We start from the raw sequence: 24,253 nt of genomic DNA on the forward strand, positions 1-24,253 counted from the left end.
CCAACAATTATGAGATTTATCCTGTCCTGCCTCCATGTCCTTTAACTGTGACATTCATGGTTCTTCCTCCTAGAAGAGAGGGGTGCAAAAGCCAGTCAGGACTGATGTCCTTCATTGGTTGGGCACAGCATTGACTCCTTCCTTCTTCCATGCATGCAAAGGTGTAAGACAACATAAGTTACATCTTCATGTTACTTGAAGTTGCTTCGCAGTGGAAAAAAGGGAGTCCCCCTTTAGAGGGGGGTGGGAATTCATGCATGCTTTAACCCATTTTTACCCAGCTCACAGGTGTACACATTTGATCCCTGTTGGTCATATGCAACATTGGGCAGAAATAGCTTGATTTTTTTAATGCTTTCTGGTCCTTTACACAGAAAATTATATCAGCATTTATTTGAAATCTTGTTTACTTGTAGCCCCTCCTTATCTTTTTTATAATCAAGTGTTGCAATCCATTCATAGCAAGCAGTTGTTTTGGGTTGCCTGTGGATTTTCAGGCATTTTTGAATCAGGTTAGCAATTTGATACGTCACCTTCCCTTTGAGGTTGTGACTTCATTTAGGGCCCAATCCTATCCAATTTTCTATTGCCGGTGCAGCTGTGCCAATGGGACATGCACTGCATCCTATGGTGGGGAGACAGTCTTGGAGGCCTCCTCAAGGTATGAGAACATTTGTTCCCTTACCATGGGGCTGCATTGCGGTTGCACCGGTGCTGGAAAGTTGGATAGGATTGGACCCTTAGTTGTTGCCCTATGCCCAGAACATGCCTGCCATTAGTGAACTGTAATCTGTAGATTTTTATGTGCATCAGGGGGAAAAGGGTCTTAGAAGGCTGTGGCCCCGTTGCATGTAGAAATCCAGTTAATAAATGGCCTGTTATGAACAGTTGTTCTCCTTTTAAAATTGAGATAGTAAATTTGCCAAAGATGTCAGTAATGAGACTCAAATTCAGGTCTCCAGGAGTTAGATGTCTAAACCAGTGATTTTCAACCTTTTTTGTCTCACGGCACACTGACAAGATACTATAATTGTCAAAGCACACCGTCGTTTTTTGGAAAATTGACATGGCATACCATGCTGTTGGTGGGGGGCTCATATCCCCCAATGGTCCTATTAAAAAATGACCTTCGACCAAACTCCCGCTGCACACCTGGGGACCATTTGCGGCACACAAGTGTGCCATGGCACAGTGGTTGAAAATGGCTGGTCTAAGCCATCAGATTACAGTTGTCCTTTTCAGCAAGGCTGTCTTAACCAGCTTCACAACACTTTAACCTGCAACAAGGACCCCAGTTTTAATGTGTGGTAAACATACACATTCTTCCTTTCTCAGAATACCATTCCTTCTTCCTGGAAGCTGTCTTGGGAATATTATTTAATAATTCTTTGCACCTACACGAAAACTACAGGGAAAGCCATGACCATAGAACCAGTATAGAGTTGGGGTGTAACCTCATCCACTCGCCTCATTGGTCTATTTCCCATTTTAAAAATACATATACAGGGGTCCCACGCCACTAGGAAACTACCAGTCTTATAGATCAGGGAAGCAAGTCTGCTAGCCTAGGCCTTGCTATTTGTCTTCTCTCCTTCACAGTGACCAAGAGTTCCAAGACAGCGTCCATCAATCTTTGGAGCTGGAGCCGCTCTTTCAGACAAGGAAAAGGGTCTCGGAGGACAGTGCAGGCTGTCATTCTGGCTGAGCTGGAGTGGTCCTCAACAGATCTGCCTTATCTAACCCTCAGCACATGCCCAAGTAAGTGCCACCTGAGAAGGTGGAGCTGCAGGCCTATGCTTTGGAATTGCACCCCTAAGCAATCTTATGGGTTTGGTTTGCTCACAGAGGCTTCATTTTGCTCCCACAGCAGAAGAGTACGTGTTCTGTGGGGACGAGAAGGGAAGTGTGTGGATGTATGACCTCAGCAACCACCTGTCAGCTTTGAGTGCTGCTAAAGAAGACAGTTCGACCAAGAGAATAGGGCCTTCCCAGGTACAGAGGCAACTGGTGTTTGTTCAGCTCTAACAGCAGCCTGATGCTTGATAGTTCCAAGAATGAGCAGGTTTGCTAGAAATCAGATGAAGGGCATTAAAGGTGTCAGATTTTAGCCTGGTTTTCTTGCAACCATTGCAAGAGCTCATGAGCAGACCAAATTTCTTAACTCAGTTAAGCAGCATCCCTTATTGTTCTGCAGCTTCTGGGTCCGTTTATATCTTATCTGTCTTTCCCAGCAAGATTGTGACTGCAAGTCTCACTCCCTCTCCCTACGCGTGGTTAATTTCTGAGGGCAGCTCAGGTTATGTGGCATCCAGGTGCTCAAATCTGGGAGATACCCAGAAACTAGCAGGCTCGCTGTTGTACCTTAAAAATAAGTTCATTCACTAACATTACTTTGGCAAAAGGTCCTCCTGTGCTTATAATTTTAAAAAAATGGTAATCTTGGTTTTTCTCTTTGATTTTCTTCCTCCTAGTGGGTCAGGTTGTTGTACACATGCATGGCATTAGGCCTGAAGGCCTGTTCTAAGAGGGTGCTGCTACCTGCAGATTAAAAACTTAATAGTTAAGGGTGCAATCCTTAGCTTTCTATTGTGTCACTTTTGCCACCACCACCCCATCTTTGCAAGAATATAAAACATGGAACGTGGCTAAGATGCTGCAGGAAGTGAATCCTGTTGAATTTCTGCCTGTGTTGTCCTTTTTCCTCACTTAGGTCCTCAAGTGGCCAGAACTGAAGGCAAATGGAGAGCTGCTGACAGATGTCTTGGTGAACAACGTGGTCTCGGACCCCACTTTTACGTATCTTGTTGCTCTGACTGACATCAACATTGCCGCCATATGGAAGAAAGCCTAGCTGAGCTGGTTGGCCCTGTCAGAGGAGCCACATTTTATTTTGTCCTGTTTCCGTAGTGCAGTATTTGTGACTGTTCCAAGAATAACCAGAAGGGGGAAATTTTAAGTTCACGTGTATCAGTGCGAGAAAAATCAAATTCAACCAAACTTGCTATTGCCAACACTTGCATCTCTTAACTGTGACTTTGCTTCATTGGTGTATTAAGTGTATTTGTTTTATAGAAAGACAGTATTTAATAAAACTTGATACCAGATAAGTGGAGCAGTTTTTTAAAAGTAGGACCAAAAAGATAGGTGGCCAAGGAACCTATTGCTCAGTGCTATGTGTGTATCTTAACATACTGTAATTGAACAGTACAGAAAAGAATTCCTTCTCTGCTCTCACATTTAACCCAAGCTACCCAATGCTTGCACAGATGTTTAAACTGTCTTATACTAGTCATACTAAGAATTCAGGCTGGGACTATGCTGAATGCCCTGAAGAGAAGATGCCATAGCTTGAGTCCAAAGTGCCATGACCTGGTTTCTACTAGTAACAAGAGGCAGTTCTACTCAGACTAGAAACAAAGCACAATTTATTAGCTGATAAGACAAAACCAAAATACAAGTCTCTTGGAGGCTACCAATCATAATCATACATACTTGTTACATTCTTAGACATGAAAAACTATAACTTATTTACAAGCCACATGCTAATAATGTCACATTAAACTACTCAATCCCTTCTTGTTTGTCTTTAATGGCAACCTAAGAGAGAGAGACAGACAGACAGACAGACAGACAGACAGACAAGGCAGCCCATTAGTGAAATTTGAAAAATCCAGTTTCTCACAAAAAGAATCAGAAAGGAAAAGTTCTACAATTTCAACCACTTCCTTGGTCCAAGAGATAGGGACAATTTCACTAGTCTCCTTCCTTTTCCCCAAAACACCTGAGAGTGTGTACTATCTGTAAAAGTAGGCTGGATGAGAAAACTTAAAACAATAGATGCTACTGCAGCATCTGTACTACTATAAAGTTTAGTGAATGCAGAACTACACTATCGGCTGCTTGTACACTTCTCAGGAGGAAACTGATTTCAGGCAAGGATTGCATCACTTTCCTAAGTCCTGTATACCAGAACAGTTGACCAAGGGTCCTATCCTGTTTGTAGACTTGTCATAGAGGAAATTCAATTGGCAATACAGATAAACTACATGTAGAATTTTAAAATAGGAAGATGATAAAAGATTAGTGCAATACTAATAGCCTTAGTAGAATCTTTAGTCCCCACGTGACTCAAAACTCTTTCTAAAGGCAACATTTTAAAATGGTAACTAGGAACTTCCAAGATGCTGCAGTATTAAGACAGGTTTCTGCAGATGCTCCATAGAATTGTCTTTGGTAGCATGTTTTACAGTGGGTTTGTCCCTGCTCCCCTTTCAGCTCTGTACTGACTTATCATTTTGCTAAATGCAGTGTTATAAAAAGCACAAGAAAAATGAGTTCTTAGGAAGCACAACCAGCTGTTAGCACCTTTCTTCTGTCAGGCCACAGGGCCCCCTCATCCAAAAGCAGTACTGTGAGTGACTCTTACCCTAAACCTCTCCTCCAAGAGGGAGAGCTCACTGATGAGATCCGTGATGGCATTGGTGAAAGCTTCTTGGGGACTATAATCAGGAGTGGTCTGTACACGGATGATGATCTTGTGCTCAAGGGGATGAGGAACCTTGTATCCGGCAAACAATACTTGGGGATCTTTCAATAACTGCCTGGAAAAAGAACAGAATGCAGAGATTAATAGGACCAGTATCATAATCTGCCATTTTGATTGATGAATTTATAAAGCATTTCTATAAAGCATGCTTTACAGAGCATGAGAAAAGTCTCTGACCCAAGGAGTTCATAACAAGAACTAAACATGGAAAACAACTAAGGGAGTTGAGGGTGGATGGGAAGGATCCATGTTCATTTTAGTTACATGTACCCAAGGGCTTAGTTACAGTAGGGGGTTACGCCAAAAGCTTCCCACCAGAACGTGGGTTTTGAAGGGGAATGCAGAGGATGCAAGACATAACTCATCCCACAGCTCCCTGCATACGGGGCATACACTTAACAGCATCAGGGCTGCTCTTCTGGACCAGCACAAAGGCTGATTTGTCCAGCACCCTGTTCCCAATAACAACCAGGCAGGCACCTCCAGAAGCTCAAATCAGCCTCCTTCTAGTACCTCCCCCCCCCCCCAGCGCTTTGTCTTCCAGGGGACTGCCTCTGTACACAGAAGACCTCTTTCATTATCATGGACAGCTATCCCCCCACGACCCCCATACTACTACTACATTCACATATGCATTTAGACCTAATAAGCAAGGGCCCACAAATACCAGCTTGGCTTACTAGTGAAGCATTGATCTGCGTCCCAACATTCACCCACTCCACTCCAAACACAGACTCCACCTGCCCTCAAGCTTTCAACACACACACCTCAGTGTCGCAAACTTAGGGCAGTTTGGGGTGCTCAGAGTTCTTGGTTCTTGAACTCTAAAGCCCTCAAGGCCCCCTGTTCAGTAGTACTGCCACCACCCTGTATGTGTCAGTGCCTCAGTCCAGGGACACTGAGACCCTCTAGGATTAATTCTATATCTTGCAGGCATTGAGCGCTTTCTCCAATTAAAGCTTCAGTCCTCAAGTTACTAGACCTCAATGAGCACTTGGTAGCTTGCTGAATGGCTAGGCAGGATTCTGAACCTTTGTCCCTAACAGACAATGAAACAACTTAGTAAAAGAGATTTTAGTTTATTAAATACATAAGGTTACATAAGGTAGTAACGGTTACATAAGGTTGGCTCAGTCATGTCGTGAGAATGGATGATGGCCGGATCCCAAAGGATCTCCTCTATGGAGAACTCGTGCAAGGAAAGCGCCCTACAGGTAGACCACAGCTGCGATACAAGGACATCTGCAAGAGGGATCTGAAGGCCTTAGGGATGGACCTCAACAAGTGGGAAACCCTGGCCTCTGAGCGGCCCGCTTGGAGGCAGGCTGTGCAGCATGGCCTTTCCCATTTTGAAGAGACACTTGGCCAACAGTCTGAGGCAAAGAGGCAAAGAAGGAAGGCCCATAGCCAGGGACACAGACCAGGGACAGACTGCACTTGCTCCCGGTGTGGAAGGGATTGTCACTCCTGAATTGGCCTTTTCAGCCACACTAGACGATGTTCCAAAACCACCTTTCAGAGCGCAATACCATAGTCTCTTGAGACCGAAGATTGCCAACATAAGGTAGTAAATGCTAGAGGCATAAACATCTAGGAAACATATCAGCAATAAAATAAAAAAGCTAGCTGGCTATCTATTAATCCCTAACTCTCACCTGGGTCAGCTTCTCTTGTAGATCTTTTAGCTCCAGGCTACCTGTGAGGCCAGATACCCATGTTGGACAATGGGGCTCTCAGCATGCAGGATGTGCATCCACAACCTCTGACCAAGAAGGGAGCTGGACACCCCCTTGCGCCCTCATTACTATATTTCTTATGCTAATAGTACTGAGGTGACTTCATACTTATTTAGACTGTCTAATCAGAAACTTTTGAGGACAGAACCTTCTCGAAGTGAGCCTGGTTGCTAGCCCTCTTAGTTCTTACCCCTCCCAATTGGAGATTCACAGCTGCATTTCATCAACTTGATGAAGGGAGGGCACCAGGATGAGGTCTCTTGTTATCTGGTGTGCTCCCTGGGGCATTTGGTGGGCCGCTGTGAGATACAGGAAGCTGGACTAGATGGGCCTATGGCCTGATCCAGTGGGGCTGTTCTTATGTTCTTATGATAAGGCGCCTTTCTGTCTGCAAAGGTGCTACATTCCAATGGGTTGTAATTCTTGTTGTCTGTCCTTTCTGGCCAGCAAAAGAGAGACAACAATCTTTGTGTTTGTTTACTCACATTCTGGCAGCTATTAAATGCTAGCAACTTCTCCATCACTGACTTAGTTTGGTTCAGGCTCCACATGCTAACCAAGGCCTAACATGTACATATTCACGACACTCAGGTCCACAGTCATCCATACTGTATTTTCTAAGGCAATTTGATGGAATGTGATGTGTTCACTCAGATTTTGTCTTACTTATGAAAAGTTATTTATGTATTTTAACCTGATTTCATGTTCTATTGTTTTCTTTCTAGTTTTCAATGCCGATTTATAGATTTTTATTAAAAACTCAAATACTATACCTACATCATTTACATTTTTGGGCGCGAATTCTAGGATATGTGGGAAGTATAGATTTTGTCCAGTAAGCTGCTTGCTTTACAAACCCATCCAAAAAATGTTAAAACAAAAGTTTGTGTATGACAGACAAGTTTTTTTGTTTTTTTAAAGCAAGAGTCCACTGAAACCTTAAAGCAAGGGTAGGCAAACTATAACCCAGATTCTGCCCACCACCCAAAATCATCCAGCCCACTGTACAATAAAGATATATCCACCTAGCCCGTGGACATCCTAAAAAGGAATTCAAGTTAGTAGTTCTATCTCTGTAAGGCTTAGTGCCAGCAGACCAAGGGGATTGTTCTGTCTGGGCAAGCATCCCTCCGTGCCATGTCCTTTTTTTGTAGCTCTACAGCCTAAGCAGAAGGTTTGTGCATGTGTATCAAACGTACGTGCATTCTTATTGACGGACCCTGTGTCTGGCTCCTGCGAAGAAAAAAGTGGTTGACCCCTGCCCTAAAAGTATTCCCAAAGCCCACGGAATGCTGGTTGGGAGCTGTCACCTCAACTTCTATTGTGCAAAGAATAGCATCATAGGTGCCAACATGCAAGTGCACCCAAGAAGGGGTCCAGTGGAGTGGAGAGTGTGCTGGATTCAGGTACACTCTGCCTGCAAAACACACACACACACACACACACACACACACACACACACACACACACACAGGCTCTGTACATGGAGAAAGAAACTGGAGAACTGATACAGGTGGGATAAAGCTTCACTTTGCCTCCTCAGCAGCCAATGTGATAGCCTTGCTTTCAGGACTTCCATCAGCCAAAACTACTCAGCCATGTTCAAACAAACCTCATTCCTCATACAAACCCAGCATTCTACACCCTGACCTACATGCAGCGGAATCAACATTTTGAGGTCCCTGAATTTCTATGGGGTGTTTTTGCAAGACTGGCACTTCCTTGGCAATCATTCTTATTTTAGCTAATGCTGCTTTTCTGCAACCCCACACATTTTAATTGTTTAAAATACACACACACATTTATTAAATATGTATTAAATATGCATATATATTGCTCACGACTTAATGATGTTTCCAAGTGTGTGGTCCTCCTTGTTGATGGTAAACAGACAGGCATTTGGCACTTTTGTATCCTTATTTATAGTAATCCTGCAAAGAGGAGAAAGTGAGAGAGGCTCAGCAAACACACAGGCCAATGTTTACACAAGCCTATGTATAACCAATGAAATTATTCCAAGCTTTCTGCTAAATATTTCCAGCTTTGTGACCACTCCCTGGACAGGTAACTCAAGAGACCCTGTGCAAACCACACAACTGGGTTACTGTCATCAGCTCTATTCAAGATGTTATAATCTGAGCAAATAGGGGAGGTGCACCTCTCACCCTGGACCCACTAAAACTGAGCGTCAGGAGAGTCAGAGCCGACAAAAGAAAATATTTCTTTACCCAGCGTGTCATTAGTCTGTGGAACTCTTTGCCACTGGATGTGGTAATGGCATCTAGCCTAGGATTGGACATATTTCTGGAAGAAAACTCCATCACAGGTTACAAGCCATGTGTGTACAGTCTGAGATTAACTAGTCGCTCATTATGAGGGCCAGGTAGGAAACTTTTTCTGTCATCCAAATTGACCATGGATAGCAGTTTTTTCACCTGCCCCAGACCATCAAGGGAGGGAAGATATATTCAGTAGGTCTCTTGCATTACAAATTGGTCACTATATTTAATAAAGTAGCACAAGTGAAACCCAATTGCAATCTCGTGTCTTTGCTGGGGGTGTATCAATGTGCGTGTAGATGCAGGGAGGTGGCAGAGAGATGCAAGTATCCTGTGTGCTCCCTGAAGCATCTGGTGGGTGGGATGGGCCTGACCCAGCAGGGCTCTTATGACCCCCTTCCCTTGCTCTGCTGTTCAATCTTGATCCTTCATCTCTTCTTTCCTCCTCCTTGCACTCTCCCTGGCCGCAGCAGCCGCGGTGTAGTCCGGTGGCGTAGCTGGAGGGGGGCGGAGCACTCAGCCTGGCAGGGGGGTGGGCGAGTGGCCCCTCCCTTCAGAGCCATTCCCGGCGGGGGGGCAAAACGGAGCCATACGGGAATGGCTCTGAAGGGAGGGGCCACTCGCCCACCCCCCTGCCAGGCTGACTGCTCCGCCCCCCTCCAGCTACACCACTGGTGTAGTCCCTCTTCCTGTCACTATCCCCTCAAACCCTTCCACCCTCTGCTCACCCTGTCGGACCCACAGCTCCACCTGCAGGCCGGGTGGCAGAGACCCCCCAGATGCCTGTCAGCCTGTAGTTCTTTCAAAGCCCCGATAAGGGCACGTGCTGCAGAGCTTGGGCAGCGCCCTGCCTTGCTTGCCAGAGGGCCGGAGTCAGTCTCTCCAAGTGGGGCTGAGGGCCCTTTCCTGCCTGGGGGGCACTGCCAGGCAGTGCAAGAGGGAGCTGGCCTCGGCCCAGGAGTTGCAGCTGGGCACTTCCACGCTGGGGTCGCCCGGCCAGTGCTGCCTGCTGGGTAGAGGCTCTCAGGGGAGGCCCCGCTGGCCAGGAGCAGCAGGGCGGCCCCTGGACTGGACCCGAGAGGCCTGAGTGGAGCTCCCGCCTGGGGGCTCGCGGAAGGCAGGCAGAGGCTCTCGCAGGGGCACTGGAGCTCCCGGTTGGCCAGCAGCCCTCGCCCCCCAGGGAAGGCTCCGCCTGGAGAAGCTGCCCGGGGGCTCCAGCACTCAAGGCAGGGCACTGCCCTGAGCTCTCTGGCCTGGCCCCGGCCCGGCCCCCACTCACTTCTTCTCCCCCTCGAAGAGCAGGAAGGACTCGAAGGCCGGAGGCGCGTTCATCGCCCCGCAGCTCCTGGCTCTGCCGGAAACCAGCCTCACTTCCGTTTCCGGATGACCCTGCCCTCCCCGCTTCCGGCTCCTTTCGCGCTTGCGCACACCCCCTCCCGCGCACAGCGGCTTTCCCCTCTAGGAAGCGCAGAGCCATTAGAGAGCGGCGCGCGCGCTCCCCCTGCCGGTAGAGAGGAGGAAGCGCCACCTGCCGCCTCCGCATCTTCCTCCTGAGGATCTTCACGGGCTTCTGCCCGGGAGGCTGCGCTTTGGCGCCCCTGGAGGACGGCCGCAGTACTGCAAGCGTATCGACTCCCCACCTGCAGCCTGGCAGTATTAATAGGAATTTAATAATAATCTAATAAATTATATAAATAAAATAAATATATAATAAAATAAAAATTATAGTAATAATTTTATATTATTTTATAATAATAATTTTATATTATCGAGTGAATAAAAACATTTTTAATAATTATCAAAATAAATAATAATTGGTAAATAAATTGATACTTTTATATTATTATTAATTACATAATAAATATATATTTGTTATTCTCAATAATCATTAATAAATAAAAATTGTTTTAAAATAATTAAAAATATATATTCACCATATATTATTATCTATTACATAAAATATTTATTTTTAATAATTAACAAATTATTATTTATAAATTATTACTAAATAAATACTTTTTGTATTATATATTAACTAATTAATAAATAAATGATTAATATCTATATTATTCAATAATACATAAATATTAGTTATTAGCCATTAGTAATTTCATTTGTAAACACTTCATGAACTTTTAGTTGAAAAGTAATATATAAATACTATTAATATTAATCATAATATTTTAATAGATATTAAAATACAGAAATGTTAATAATAAATAATTGTCTATTCTGCCTCTCTGTTTGGATTGTAGGTCATTTGGGGCAGGGAACCATTTCTGGATTTATTTTTCTTTGCCCACTGCTTTGAAAACTTTTGGTTGAAAAGAGGTATATAAATATTCTTAATTATTTATATATTAAAAATGTTATTTAATCTTAAAACTTTACAAAGAGAGGCTTACCCAGGAAAGAAAGAGCCAAACATTCCTACACAAGAAAAGAGCTTGTGATAAAAGGTCCTTTATTATTGCACATTTGGAGTTTCTGCGGCTTGGAGGATGGAGATATTTGTGCATTGACAAAATGCAGCCATTCTTCACTCCTCCCTTTTGGCTCCATTACACAATGGCACATTTTTTATTCCGAGCAAAAATCACCTCCTTCCTTAGAAATATTGCTGAGTGGGAGAAGAACGTAGACATCCCCGCTGGCTCAGTGATAGACAAAAATATTCAGGGAGGCGGGGGGGGGGGCAGGACTGAGACCTGAAAGTCAAAATGGCACAGCGGCAACCCAGGTGGTAACGGAACAGCCAACCGAGCACATGAGAAAAGGCGGAGGGGGGGATCAGAGCAAGGGACCACCTGTCCCAGGATCTGGTTTCCAGCAGTGGCCAGCCAGAGAGTTCCAGTAAGCTCACAAGCAGCGTTTGAAAGTCATGGCTACCGCACACCCATAACTGGTTTGCTGTCTCTTTACATTCATGCCTAACTCTTGGATAAAAAGAACATTAGCTGTGTTAGAGCCAGACAAGGATTTTTTGGCTGCATCATGTGCCCTGGGCCCATGCGCGGTATTTTCAAAGATGCACTGCCTGTGAATGGGGGGGGGGGGGAGGCCAGGTACCCAGCATAGCTAACAGCTAGAGCTGTTTGTTTCCAGTGAATTAAGACAGGTCTACAGCCTAAGTCTTACTGAACACAGTGAGGTTACTTCCAAGTACAACAAATAACACCGTTTTCAACCTCTAACTACCAGCCTGTCATCCTCCATGAATTTGTCCAATGCCCATTTAAAGCCATCCAAGTCAGTGGTATCATGGGACAGCACATGCCATCACACCGTTTGCAGCTTTGGGAACCACTGTCATGGTACCAGCTTCATCCCACCTAACAGGTGGGCCAGCCCCAGTTTAAGTGGTTGCAGTAGGGTCAGCATCCTTCTCAGGGCTTTTCCAGACCTCTATGTCTTCCAGAGGAATTATGCCTGCTGTGGCCGTTTTGATTGGGTGGCAGCTGCCCTTTCCAAGATGTAGACTGCTAGGTGGAGGGAGGGTATGTGCCTTGGGCACAGGTAAACATGAGCCAAGAGTTCAAGGGAGAAACCGTTCATGCCCCTGACTGACCACAGATGAGTTGTGTGCATGTTTACAAAACTGTTCGTGTCCCTAAAAGGTCTACCATCCTTTTCATTTTTTAAAAACAAGCATGTCATTTAATTCCTCTCGATCTCCTTTGTGATGATCATGAGAGATTTCACGGCAAACTTTGAGGCTAAGAACCAAACTGTCTTGGTATGGATTAAAGAAAGGCTTGTTAAAAGAAGAACATCTGGGCTGGTGAAGAATTTAAAGATATTTTCTGCAAGTTTCCAGAAGAAAATTGCTCAATATCCTTCCTTCTAGGATGGCCTCAGGTTCTCTGGAGTTAAGGAGAAATGGTCCACATTACAGCTTGATGAGAAGCAATCCTCCCACCCATCCTAGCAGACAAGTTCAAGTCCAGAGAGAGAGAAAGAAAGAGAGAGAGAGAGAGAGCGTTGCCATCCCAGGCATTCGGCAGCAGTTCTGTTAAACATGGCAAAAGTTAGCCAGCCCAATGGACTGGTTTGTGCTAGAGTCATGTCTGTAGTTCCACCAGCCGATTCCGGTCCTGGTTGGCCACGTCACTCAGACTGGAGAGCTCCTTGTGGTGTATTTCCTCAAGGTTGTGTAACACTTGGAAAAGCCTGCAGGGGTTGTTGGGGTTTTCAGGGTCTGTAGCAGGAAAGAGAAGGAGTGTGCGGTTCAAAAGGCTACCCAGTGCAAACTGACAACTTCCTCTTCCCCCACAGAACCTGCACTGCAAACTGTTTTGCTTCCTGAGCAAATGAACAGAGGGACTCTGGTATCAAAACACGGCCGGTCAGTAGCTCTAAACTGCCATGCAGCCAGGAATAACATAACCCAAGAGGAAGAGGAGCATGTTCCAAGCATTCCCAATTACCAGTCTCACCCACTGTCCTCATTTAAGGGTCATACCTGCACCTGGGATCAGACACAGGTCTTCACTGTCACCTTTCAACAATTCCAGATACTTTTCCCTTCAGACAGAGAGAGGAAAAAAAGTTTCCTGAACAACTCAACATTCTATGACATCACATGCAGGTCAGCCAATCAGAACCGAGGGCTTCACCCTGACAAGTGCAAGACAATAGAGATGCTCTGCGATTGAAGCATCATCACAGACATCATCAAGAGACACAAAGACAGGCAGGCTGCCACTGTGGTTCTCCACTCAGCAAGCAAAGGGTCCACTCACTTCATCAGCTCCTGCACTCCAAGTAGGTGTTTGAAGATGAGCTGAGCCTCCAGGTCGGGATCCAGGGGGTCATTCCACTCCCGCAGAGTGACACCATGTTGCGTTTTGTCACAACCCAGGTCTAGAGGCAAAGAGGAAGGGTTGGAGGAGGAGTTTTCCCTGCGCTGGAGCTTATTTGTTCTTCCAGGCATTTTGCTTTTTAGTTCTTAAAAAGTATTTCAAACTGAGAGATGCCACAGCCGCATTGTAGCTTTTCAAAAAACATATTCAGAGATATGGTTTTGCTTTTCCAGTAATTAATACAAAGACCACCACTTTGTAACAAACTGTGGTCCCTTTGGGGAGAAGGGTGGGATAAAAATAAAGTTTATTATTATTTATTATTATTGTTTTCGTTAACTCTGGTGTAGTTTGTTCATTTAGCAAGCGCCGTTCTATCAGGCTGTTTATTCTCTCATTTTTCAATGGGGGAGGGGCTAATGTTGACTGACAGCACATTTTTCACCCTAAGCTCCTTTGAGAGGTCATCTAGGCTGAAAAGCAGATATAAAAATATAAGAAACTGAATACAGAAGAACTTAACTGATAGAATTAAGAGTTGCATTTGGATTTGCCTCTCTTTTTGTGGTTTCGTGTACCTGATCTTTTTTAAACTAACAGTTTGCTAAATAAAGAATTTAAGGGGACAAAAGAGCGAGCAGGCGACTAGTCCACTGGAGGGCTGCAGTACCTGTTTTGTCCTTCTGGTGGCAACAGCTCCACTTGTCCCCTCGAAAGACACCCGGGTGGTATGAACCCAGCATCCCGGTGTTGTTCACGCAGACTTTCCGCAAGGCGGACAGCCACTGGTTGAGCTCATTGACACACTGAAATCCATGCAAGACACAGGGAAAATGAATGCCCCGTGTATGTTGGCTTCAGACAACATGCAGGTGGCTGCCTCAGAGTTGCGGGTGAGGTTGGAAGAAGCAACTGAGGTGCCCAGTTTGGCCGCCATCTCCACCTTTCTTACCCTACAATGCCTCACACCGTTGCAGGGCAGGGGGATAAAGAAAGCAGGAAACAGCCAGCTGGGGTGATGCCATTATTGGATCTCTGCCATCACAGGGGAAGCAGGAACAGGAACAGGTCAGGTGTTGTGGTGGGCACTGTCAGGTTGCTTGGCCTGCACCTGCTGCCCAAGAAGGGCCCATACCCAACCTGGGAGTTCTGAGGGTGCCCTGGCCGACCCCTCCGATGGCCTGGTCAAGATTCCCGGGAATGCAATGCAGCCTTGCACAGTCAGGCCCAGAGGCTTGCTGGATCCACGGCCATCAAGCGTTGGCTTGCCTAGCCTTCTCCCGCTCCACCCAACAGAGCCCCCAACTCCCCTCAGTGGCCTCCACCTTGCACTGCAGGTAGGCTGTCTCCACCTGTCCAGCCTCGTCAGCATAGACTATCTGCATGACGTGGGAGTTGCCAAAGCTCTTCTCCTCCACCTTCTCAGCTGCTTGGATGTTGGCCAGTGTGATGAAGGAGCTTTTCTGGAAGACAAAAGCAGAAGAACCTCTGAAGAGCCCGTCTGCTGGATCAGACCAAGCGACAACCCAAGCCCAGCATCTTGCTTCCAAACAGTGGCCCTGCTGAAAGCCTCTGGGAAGGCGATAGGCCGCCAAAGCTCTCTTCCAGGAGTTTGCCTGTCATCATCATCATCATCAATGGCATCCTTCAGTCTCGGGAGACTATGGTATTGCTCTCTGAAAAGTGGTTCTGGAACAGCGTCTAGTGTGGCTGAAGAGGCCAATTCGGGAGTGACAATCCCTTCCACACCGGGAGCAAATGTAGTCTGTCCCTGGTGTGTCTCCCTGGCTGTGGGCCTTCCTTCTTTGCCTCAGTCTGTTGGGCAAGTGCCTCTTCAAACTGGGAGAGGCCATGCTGCACAGCCTGCCTCCAAGCGGGCCACTCAGAGGCCAAGATTCCCATCTGTTGAGGTCCATTCCTATGGCCTTCAGATCCCTCTTGCAGATGTCCTTGTATCGCAGCTGTGGTCTACCTGTAGGGCGCTTTCCTTGCACGAGTTCTCCATAGAGGAGATCCTTTGGGATCCGGCCATCATCCATTCTCACGACATGACCGAGACAACGCAGGCGTCTCTGTTTCAGCAGTGCATACATGCTGGGGATTCCAGCTCGTTCCAGGACTGTGTTGTTTGGAACTTTGTCCTGCCAGGTGATGCTGAAGATGCATCAGAGGCAGCGCATGTGGAAAGCATTCAGTTTCCTCTCCTGTTGTGACTACTGGCTCCAACTCTGTTCCCAGATACAGATAGCAGCTGACACGGGCAACATCAAGGGGATGTATGATGGTATCAAGCAGGCCCTAGGTCCAACACAGAAGAGAATTGTCCTCTGAAGTCTGCCACAGGCGAGGTCATCCAGGACCGGGCGCAGCAGATGGAACGCTGGGTGCAGCACTACTCTGAGCTATATTCCAGAGAAAACGTAGTTACCGAAGAAGTGCTGAACAACATCGAGTGCCTGCCTGTGTTGGAGGAGCTTGACAGTGAACCAGCCCTAGAAGAACTTCACGTGGCCCTGGACTCCCTTGCCTTTGGCAAGGCACCTGGGAAAGACAGCATCCCTGCAGAGGTCCTAAAGTGCTGCAAAGAGATCATCACCACTGAGCTGCATGAAATCCTCCGTCTCTGCTGGAGAGAAGGTGGAGTACCACAGGACGTGAGGGATGCAAACATCGTCACACTGTACAAGAACAAAGGCGACAGGGGTGACTGCAATAATTACCGCGGCAGCAACTGTTACCCTGCACATGCCCAATCTTGTCTGATCTCGGAAGCTAAGCAGGGTCAGGCCTGGTTAGTACTTGGATGGAAGACCGCCTGGGAATACTGGGTGCTGTAGGCTTATATCATAGTCTTTCGAGACTGAAGGTTGCCAACCATCTCTCCTTAGCATTGTAGGAAAGCTGTTTGCCCAAGCTGAGTTTGCCTAATCCCCACTGAAAGCCATCTGTGCCAGTTCCCATCATCATGTCCTGTGCTAGTGAGTTCCACATGTTAATCATGCATTGTGCAATGAAGTTCTGTCTTGTCTGTCCTGAATCTACTGAGCATCCCTTTCATTACAAGTTCTAGTATTATGGCAAAGGGAGAAAAATTTGTCTGCAACTGCACACTTCGTATAAACTTCAATCATATCTTTGTCACAGTCCTCTTTTTCCTAAGATACACACCCCAAGTGTTGTAGCCTTTCCTCCTAAGGAAATTGTTCCAGGCCCCCAATCATTTTGGTTCCCCTTTTCAGCACCTTTCCCTGCTTTCCAATATCCTTGTTAACTGTTCTTGCACACTGAAATGCAGCACGTCAGGGGGAAGACCTCTGGCCAGGACTTCTCATGCTGCTTTTCTACGTGCAGAGAATTCAGTGGTACAGATGTGTATTCAGTCACACGACCCTGCTCCTGCTACAGTATGAAGTGGTACAGCCCCGTGGCTAGCTCTGCAAGCCAACAGTCTTTTGACAAGGGTTACAAGGTGTGAGGAATACGGCCTCTATGTCCCACCAACCTTGCCAAGTCTCCAGTCTCTGCTAATGTCTTACCTTGGAGTTGGGTGTCTTGGCGAAGGTGAGGGCCTCATTGGTGAGTGAGAAGTAGAGCTTCTTGAAGGAGGAGGACAGGAGAGGGCCTTTGCTCTTGGACTTGTGGATAAAAAGTGGCCCCTCTTTTACGACTTGGGTCTGCAGGGCAAGGGCCATCTGGAGAGCTAATTCTGCAAGGCACGGTTCCAGACACAAACTGAACAGTGGAATAAAACTGGACTGGTATGAATCAGTTTTTGGTGGTCAGTCCTACAAAAGTCCCCACCCCCAACCTAGAGAATTTGTTCTTTCCCACTTGCCATCACGCTCAGCTCCCTCACCTTCTTTTTCCTCAATGTCAATGAGCCGAAGGATGAACTCTTTCATCTGAGTGACACCCTGCTGGATGGCGGGCTGCAGGGGAGCCATCCAGGCTTCCTTGGTCCGGCTGAGGCCTGTTTCCAAGTTCCCCACATTCTGAATGGCCTGGAAACAACAAGCCACAGGACGCTGCCACCCAGACTCTGGCCCTTGGTCTGTCGATTGTCTGCACTGGCTGGCAGCAGCTCTCCAGGGATTCACAGAAGTGGTCTTTCCCAGACCCACCTGGAGATGCTGCTGGGGACTGCACCCAGGGCCTTCTGCATGCAAAGCAAGGGACTGACCCCCGAGAAACAGCTTGTCACAAGTCTAAAGGAGTCACTGAAAGTGAGTTAAGCATAGACCTCCATAAATACAGGGGTGATCCAATGTGGTGAAGTGGTTGAGTGGTGGATAAGTGGTGGGGAGACCTGGGTTCAAATCCCTGCCCAACCACACAGCTCCTTAGATGACCTTCAACCAGGCAGTATATTAGAAAAGGCTGGCCTGATCACACCAGAAGGACAATCTAATCTGGCATCCTGCACTGTGGCCCAAGTAGAACCTCTGGGAAACCACAAGTTTCCTCTGTTGTTGCTCCCTTTAGCAACTGGTATTCTGGGGTATCCTGCTCTTGAAGCTGGAGGTTCCACATAGCCTCCATGAAGGTATGGCGTGACTCAGAACGCCATCTGATGCGGTCTGGAGTCTACTGCCTTTGCGTTACAAACAACCCCTCAAAACCCTTACCGTGCTCCTTGCTCACTGCTATGAAACCTGGACATGCAGACCCTCTGGTTTTATTTAGGGGGACAGAACATTTGCACTGTCCCTATAAATGAAACCAGAAGTCCAGCACACCCAAGTTTCACAGCAGTGCGCAAGGCATACGGTGGGGGTGGGGGGGAGGAGATGAGCTGCTTCTTGGAGTGACTGAGAAGCCGTTCATTGCAGCTTATATTGGTTGCAGGTTGGAGAAAGGAGGTGGAAGTAGACTCTGGTAAAAGGTGAATCCACACACACACCTAGACCCCTTGCAATCTGCTGCTGCTGCAACCCATATCAGGTGGCCTTGTGAATGGGCTGGCTGTGGCCCCATGACTCATAGCTAGAATCGCTTCTCAGCCTAGCCTACCTCACAGGGTTTGGGCAAGGATAAAACAAGCCAGAAGAGAGAAGTGGGTTGGCACTGAACACTCCAGAAATGCAAACTGATTTTCTGCCTGCTCCAAAGATCAGTGCAATATGAGAGACAGACAACCCCCTCTTTCTCTGGCACAAGGCCCTGGAGGAACGGGCTCAGGGGCAACCCCAAACGGTGACTTGGCCATAACAGTCCTTTGTGGACCCCACAGTCAAGAGCATAGTGTGGATGCAGATTCACACACACAAGGCCCTCTCTGGTCCTGAAGGCGAAGGCCTTACCTTGGCCAGCAACAGGAGGGTCCGGCTGGTGCGAGCATCAGCATGTTTGTCCCGAAGGTGGAAGAGTTTGGGGGACATGATGGCGGGAGAGAAGAAACGCAGGCAGAGGAAGCTGGTGATGGCGACGAACTTCACATTCTGGAAAGCAGAGAAGGAACAGCGTGGAACAAGGGCAAGGCGGCTGGGTTGCCCAGTGATTTTCAATCGGTGTGCCACGGCACGCTGGTGTGCCACAAAGGGTCCGCAGCTGTGCAGCAGAAGTTTGGAAAAATTGCTGAAAAACTCCTCTGGGTTCTGCGGCTCTGTTTCGAGGGCAACTATCTGTAGTAATGAATTGTCTGTCGTGGAGGGACAGACCATTTGTTACAACAGACACTTGCCCTAGAAGTAGAGCCACAGAATCCAGAAGAGGTGCCGGAAGCTGGAAGTGACATCACAAGAGGCAAAGACCGTAGAGAAGACCATAGAAGTCAGTGTGCAATGAGAAGGAAAAAGGTTGAAAATTACTCTGGTGGTCACTGAATTAAATGCTCCTATTCTTCAGAGGAATATTCTAGGTAGTAAGTTGTGGCTGGACCCAGTCAATGCTGGTCAACTCACCCACAGGAGACATATATATAGGTCACAGGTGGGAGAGGGGCCAAAAGGATGCCACTGAGCTGACCTGGTCTTTGTCTTCAGGGAAACGCTCCCCAACCCTCTTGAAAAGCTGCCGGAAAGTGGCACGGATAACAGCAGGGCAAGCCTTGACGGACTTGGCAATGGTGGCAAGCAGGTCTGCCAGATAAGCCTTCAGGAGGTGAGCGCTTTGCTGGATGACGTCACTTTCGCTCTGGATCCGGTGGAGGCTGGAGCACCTGCCCAGGGAGGGAGCACAAGCACAGCCCTTCATTTACTCATTATTATTATTAACTTTATTTCTACCCCGCCTTTCTCCCTGGAGGGACTCAAGGCGGCTTACAACAAGGTTAAAACAAATTAAAAAACATAATTTAAAAACAGATAAAAGCATATTAACAACATATCATAAAAACAGCAGTCGGATAAAAAAAGTAGTCAGGTATAAAGAGCATAGAGCAGCAAATCATAAAAGAATCAGGCCTGTAACCAGGTATTTAAAAAGATATTAAAAGATGTTGAAAAGATGTTTAAAAAGGCCGGGAACTCAGAAGGCTTGTCTAAACAGAAGGGTCTTCAGGCCTTGCTGAAAAGTTTCAAGAGAGGGAGCAGTTCTTAAGTCAAAGGGAAGGGAATTCTATAGCGTTGGTGCCACTACTGAGAAGGCCCTATTTCTTGCCGCCACCCCACGTACCTCCCTAGGCGGCGGCACTTGTAAAAAGGCCTTCTCTGATGACCTAAGAGGACAAGCCAGATTGTACGGGAGTAGGCGATCTCTAAGATACGCTGGCCCAGAGCAGTATAGGGCTTTAAAGGTCAAAACCAGCACCTTGAATTGGGCCTGGAAACGAATGGGCAGCCAATGCAGCTGCTGGAGAAGCGGATGAACAGAGTCAAACCGCCTACCTCCAGTAACTACACAGGCTGCCGCATTCTGCACTAGTTGCAGTTTCTGAACCGTCTTCAAGGGCAGCCCCACATAGAGCACGTTACAATAATCTAACCTCGATGTCACCGTCTTTGTCTTTGTCATCTTTGTCTTTGTCTTGTGTGATATCACTTGCAGCTTCCCAGAGTCTCTTGTGGGTTCTGTAGCTCTGTTTCTAGGGCAGCTGTCTGTAGTCATGAATTGTCTGTCCCTCTTCCTCCACTGCTGCAATTCACTACTACAGACAGTTACCCTCAAAACAGAGCTGCAGAACTCAGAACAGTTTTTTCAGCGATTTTCAACCGCTGTGCTCCAAACTCTCAGGACACACCTGCAGACTTTCCATGGCACACCGGCTGAAAATTTCTGGTCTAATGTGCATTATGAATCAGGCTTGGCTCTCAAGAAATGTTTTCAGCACAGGTGGGGTGCATTTCCTTGACCACAGAGGAGCCACTGTTCGGCTGCACAAGCCTGGGATATCACTCCCAAACAGACAGCCTGGCTCTCAGGCAAATGACAGTGTATAATGAAAAACAAACAAAACCAGCAATTCACCATGGCTTCAAGGTGGTTAGAAGCTGCCATTTCCCCTCCAAGCCCCCCCCCCCAATGACACTCCTCAACACCTTAACCCTTTTCCAAGGGGAACTAAGCTGGGGAGAAGAGTGCCAGCTACTTTGAGGGAAGCACTGCTGCTAAAGTCTCCCCTTCACATCACAGGAATCCCCCCACCCCAACGGCACCTACTACAAATGGAGCTGTGGAACTAGGGCAGGCACTTTGGATTGGTGCCATTTTCTATGCTGATCATGTTTAGTCTTTCTGCAGCACTTTCTGAGTGCACCAAGTACATCATCTCAATACGGCCCTTACAACCTCCCGGTAAGTTAAGTCAGTGTTATTATCCCCATACTGCAGATGGGAAGACTGAGACGAGGGACTTGTCTAAGGCCACGTAGTAAGTTCATGGCAGAGGTGAGATTTAACCTGGAGAAGTACCTGAGTAAAGTACTTGAGAATCAGGACAGTACTCAGGCACTGACAGAGAAACCCTATGCATGTGTACTCCGAAGTTCCATTGCATTCAATGGAGTTACTCCCAGGACAGTGTGCAGATTGCAGTCATAGCCATTGTGCTAGACCTAGTAGAAGCAAAATGCTCAATTTTGGCAAGTGCATGTCTCATTTAAGAGGCAAAAATGAAGGCTTGCATCGTGCAGGACCAACAAAACATCTTAATCTACTCAATCTCGTTGGAAGAGAGGAGTCTTAACCACTCTGCAAAAAGCAGCTAAAAATGGAGCTAGACAGATGTCTCCAGTTACAGTGCTCCACAGTCTAGGTGCCACCTCAGAAAAGGCCCCGCATCTTGCACCCACGTGCCCAACATCTGAGAGCAGCGGGACAGACAGCAGGGCTACAACGGTTCATCTGCCAACTCAGGCGTGCCTTCCTCTTACCCAACCTCTTTGCTCTCCACTTTGCTGGGATCCAGTTCAACGTATCTCTTCTCTTCAAACACACGGTTAACGGTCGGCCCGAGGACACCATGCAGGTATTGCATGCCAGCCACCTACAGGGACAGATATTGAGATGGGAATGGAAGGGGGAGAAATGGACCACAGGCTGCCTGATCAGATGGTAATTGTGCTTTCCTGGTATGAATCTTGACTATATTGCAATGAAAGTGTCAACCCAATGTGCGGCGGCCGTGAAGAAGGCCAATTCTATGCTTGGGATCATTAGGAAGGGTATTGAGAACAAAATGGCTAATACAGTGGTGCCTCGTATAACGAATGCCCCACGCACCGAAAAACTCGCATAACGAAAGTTTCTGGCCGTGCTTCGCATAACGAAACCTTTTAGGTCCGTGCTTCGCATAACGAATTTTTTAAAAAATTAAAAATTTCGTGTATGCTTCAAATTTTAGAAATCTTCTGTACAGTATGTATGCCTTTAAAGAGCAAGTAATAAACACTTTGTAAACCAAATTTGACTTCGTTTTGACCTTTTTTGCCCATAGGAACGCATTAATTAAATGTCAATGCATTCCTATGGGAAAACGCGATTCGCAAAACGAAAAATTAGCATAATGAAAGGATTCGCGGAACGGATTAATTTCGTTATGCGAGGCACCACTGTATTATAATGCCGTTGTACAAATCGATGGTAAGGCCACACTTGGAATATTGTGTCCAGTTCTGGTCGCCGCATCTCAAAAAAAGACATAGTGGAAATGGAAAAGGTGCAAAAGAGAGCGACTAAGATGATTACTGGGCTGGGACACCTCCCTTACGAGGAAAGGCTACGGCGTTTGGGCCTCTTCAACCTAGAAAAGAGGCGCCTGAGGGGGGACATGATTGAGACATACAAAATTATGCAGGGGATGGACGGAGTGGATAGGGAGATGCTCTTTACACTCTCACATAACACCGGAACCAGGGGACATCCATTCAAATTGAGTGTTGGGAGAGTTAGAACGGACAAGAGAAAATATTTCTTTACACAGCGTGTGGTTGGTCTGTGGAACTCCTTGCCACAGGATGTGGCGACGGCATCTGGCCTGGGCGCCTTTAAAAAGGGATTGGACAAGTTTCTGGAGGAAAAATCCATTACGGGGTACAAGCCATGATGTGTATGCGCAACCTCCTGATTTTAGAAATGGGCTATGTCAGAATGCCAGATGCAAGGGAGGGCACCAGGATGAGGTCTCTTATTATCTGGTGTGCTCCCTGGGGCATTTGGTGGGCCGCTGTGGGATACAGAAAGCTGGACTAGATGGGCCTATGGCCTGATCCAGTAGGGCTGTTCTTATGTTCTTAAATTCATACTGTACCTTTAGGAAGGATTCCATGGACTTGGAAGCCAGCGAATTGCTTCGGAAAAGAGTATTTGGTTCGTCTGAAACAGAAATCACCCATAAGTGGAAACAGGGAGTTCAGTTTGGGGTTATAATTTTTTTGTTCTTACTGCCACCTGCTCCCCCATTCCCTGAGGGCAAGGCATTCCAGGGGCACAGGTGCCCAAGCCAGGCAGAGATCAGCCCCTCATGTCCATCTCGAATCATGGTTCCTCACCAGTTTTGTCCAACTCTAGCTTGAAGAGGAGGTCCAAGAACTCTTTGGCCAACCCTTGGCCCAGAAAGAGCTTGACGAGGTTGACAGCCACTTCCTGCCTGCACTCAGCAGTGGTCGTCTCGTCAATCAAGGTGATTAAATGCACTTCTCCGTCCTGCTAGAGAACAAAGGAAGGAGACAACTTAGGGGACCAAGTCCACAGAGATGATGATGCACATAAATATCTTAAGAGGGGAAAGCATTTCAGAACAATTTGTCTTTGGGCTTTGCTTTGTGTTTTGAGGGACACGTCTCCTTGTCAAAAATTAGGTGAAAGGAACAAACAGCAGAGCTCTCACCTCCATGCCTGCTTTGGCTTCCTGGCACAGCAGCTGGACCAGAGGCTGGTAGTAGCTGGATGGAAGCACCATCTCATCCTGAAGCCGCACCTGGAGGTGTAAGGAGCCCAGGTTGCCTCTGAAATGGGGAAAAGACAGGGCCACATGCAGAGTCGCTCTGTGACCTGGTTGTGCCCCTCCCAGCGTGGGCTTTCCGCCATCAACTGCGCCCTTCTTTTGCACAGCTCTGGACATTTCACAACTGGAAATAGGAACACGCTCGTGTTCCCCCTTATATCTTCTTGTGCATGCATTTTCAGGCATGAGCATTAGGAAGAGGATGCATCCATCCCCCACCCTATATTTTGTTTACAGAGCTCTCTGGGGAGGGAGCCGAACTCTCAAGAATGACCAAGACAACCCTAGGAACTCATGCCCTAAAACGTTCATAAGGCATCCCCCAAAAGATGGTGATTCAGTTAGTACCTTTTAAAAAGAAAATCAGTAGGTTATTTAAATAGCCCAATATCTGTTGACAATTCCAAAAAGAGAAACAAATGATTTTAAAGGTGCTTGAAATTCAGAAATGCAAACGTTCTCTCTTTGGACAGCTGAGTGGAAGAAAATCAGACCCTTGATCCAACTAA

The 24,253-nt window shown here is 47.0% G+C and overlaps 3 protein-coding genes across 3 annotated transcripts in view; 1 reads left to right on the forward strand and 2 right to left on the reverse strand.

Annotated features, from left to right (window-relative positions):
* The window catches only part of LRWD1 (leucine rich repeats and WD repeat domain containing 1), a 22,987-nt gene extending 19,880 nt beyond the window's left edge, over nt 1-3,107 (forward strand). The window contains exons 14-16 of the mRNA XM_066634743.1: nt 1,600-1,758; nt 1,868-1,992; nt 2,711-3,107. Coding sequence (XP_066490840.1) covers nt 1,600-1,758; nt 1,868-1,992; nt 2,711-2,851 — 425 coding nt within the window. The 3' untranslated portion in view covers nt 2,852-3,107. The remainder of the gene's footprint in view (nt 1-1,599; nt 1,759-1,867; nt 1,993-2,710) is intronic.
* Nucleotides 3,108-3,408: 301 nt separating this feature from the next.
* POLR2J (RNA polymerase II subunit J) lies at nt 3,409-9,947 on the reverse strand. The gene is made up of 4 exons (XM_066634745.1): nt 9,841-9,947; nt 8,124-8,213; nt 4,427-4,601; nt 3,409-3,597 (listed from the first exon to the last, which is right to left on the reverse strand). The coding sequence occupies exons 1-4, from the start codon at nt 9,891-9,893 to the stop codon at nt 3,562-3,564; spliced, it is 354 nt and encodes a 117-aa protein (XP_066490842.1). The 5' UTR covers nt 9,894-9,947; the 3' UTR covers nt 3,409-3,561.
* Nucleotides 9,948-12,622: 2,675 nt separating this feature from the next.
* Nucleotides 12,623-24,253, reverse strand: part of LOC136659337 (ras GTPase-activating protein 4-like) — a 33,783-nt gene continuing 22,152 nt past the window's right edge. The window contains exons 9-21 of the mRNA XM_066636474.1: nt 23,628-23,745; nt 23,290-23,446; nt 23,049-23,113; nt 21,673-21,785; nt 19,328-19,520; nt 18,664-18,801; nt 17,220-17,364; nt 16,900-17,069; nt 14,689-14,826; nt 14,034-14,169; nt 13,304-13,424; nt 13,024-13,085; nt 12,623-12,759 (exon numbers count right to left, since the gene is read on the reverse strand). Of these exons, the coding sequence (XP_066492571.1) occupies nt 12,623-12,759; nt 13,024-13,085; nt 13,304-13,424; nt 14,034-14,169; nt 14,689-14,826; nt 16,900-17,069; nt 17,220-17,364; nt 18,664-18,801; nt 19,328-19,520; nt 21,673-21,785; nt 23,049-23,113; nt 23,290-23,446; nt 23,628-23,745 (1,693 nt within the window). The remainder of the gene's footprint in view (nt 12,760-13,023; nt 13,086-13,303; nt 13,425-14,033; nt 14,170-14,688; nt 14,827-16,899; nt 17,070-17,219; nt 17,365-18,663; nt 18,802-19,327; nt 19,521-21,672; nt 21,786-23,048; nt 23,114-23,289; nt 23,447-23,627; nt 23,746-24,253) is intronic.

Source organism: Tiliqua scincoides, chromosome 8 (genome assembly GCF_035046505.1).
Source record: "Tiliqua scincoides isolate rTilSci1 chromosome 8, rTilSci1.hap2, whole genome shotgun sequence".
Lineage (NCBI taxonomy): Eukaryota > Metazoa > Chordata > Lepidosauria > Squamata > Scincidae > Tiliqua > Tiliqua scincoides.

What these genes read in the sequence shown, in the direction of transcription:
- POLR2J (XM_066634745.1), bottom strand. Translation starts at nt 9,893, where the DNA reads ATGAACGCGCCTCCGGCCTTCGAGTCCTTCCTGCTCTTCGAGGGGGAG. An exon ending in CTCTTCGAGGGGGAGAAGAA is followed by an intron (nt 8,214 to 9,840) that starts GTGAGTGGGGGC and finishes TCCTCTTTGCAG; the next exon opens with GATTACTATAAATAAGGATA. An exon ending in TCTTGGAGGAGAGGTTTAGG is followed by an intron (nt 3,598 to 4,426) that starts GTAAGAGTCACT and finishes TCTCTCTCTTAG; the next exon opens with GTTGCCATTAAAGACAAACA.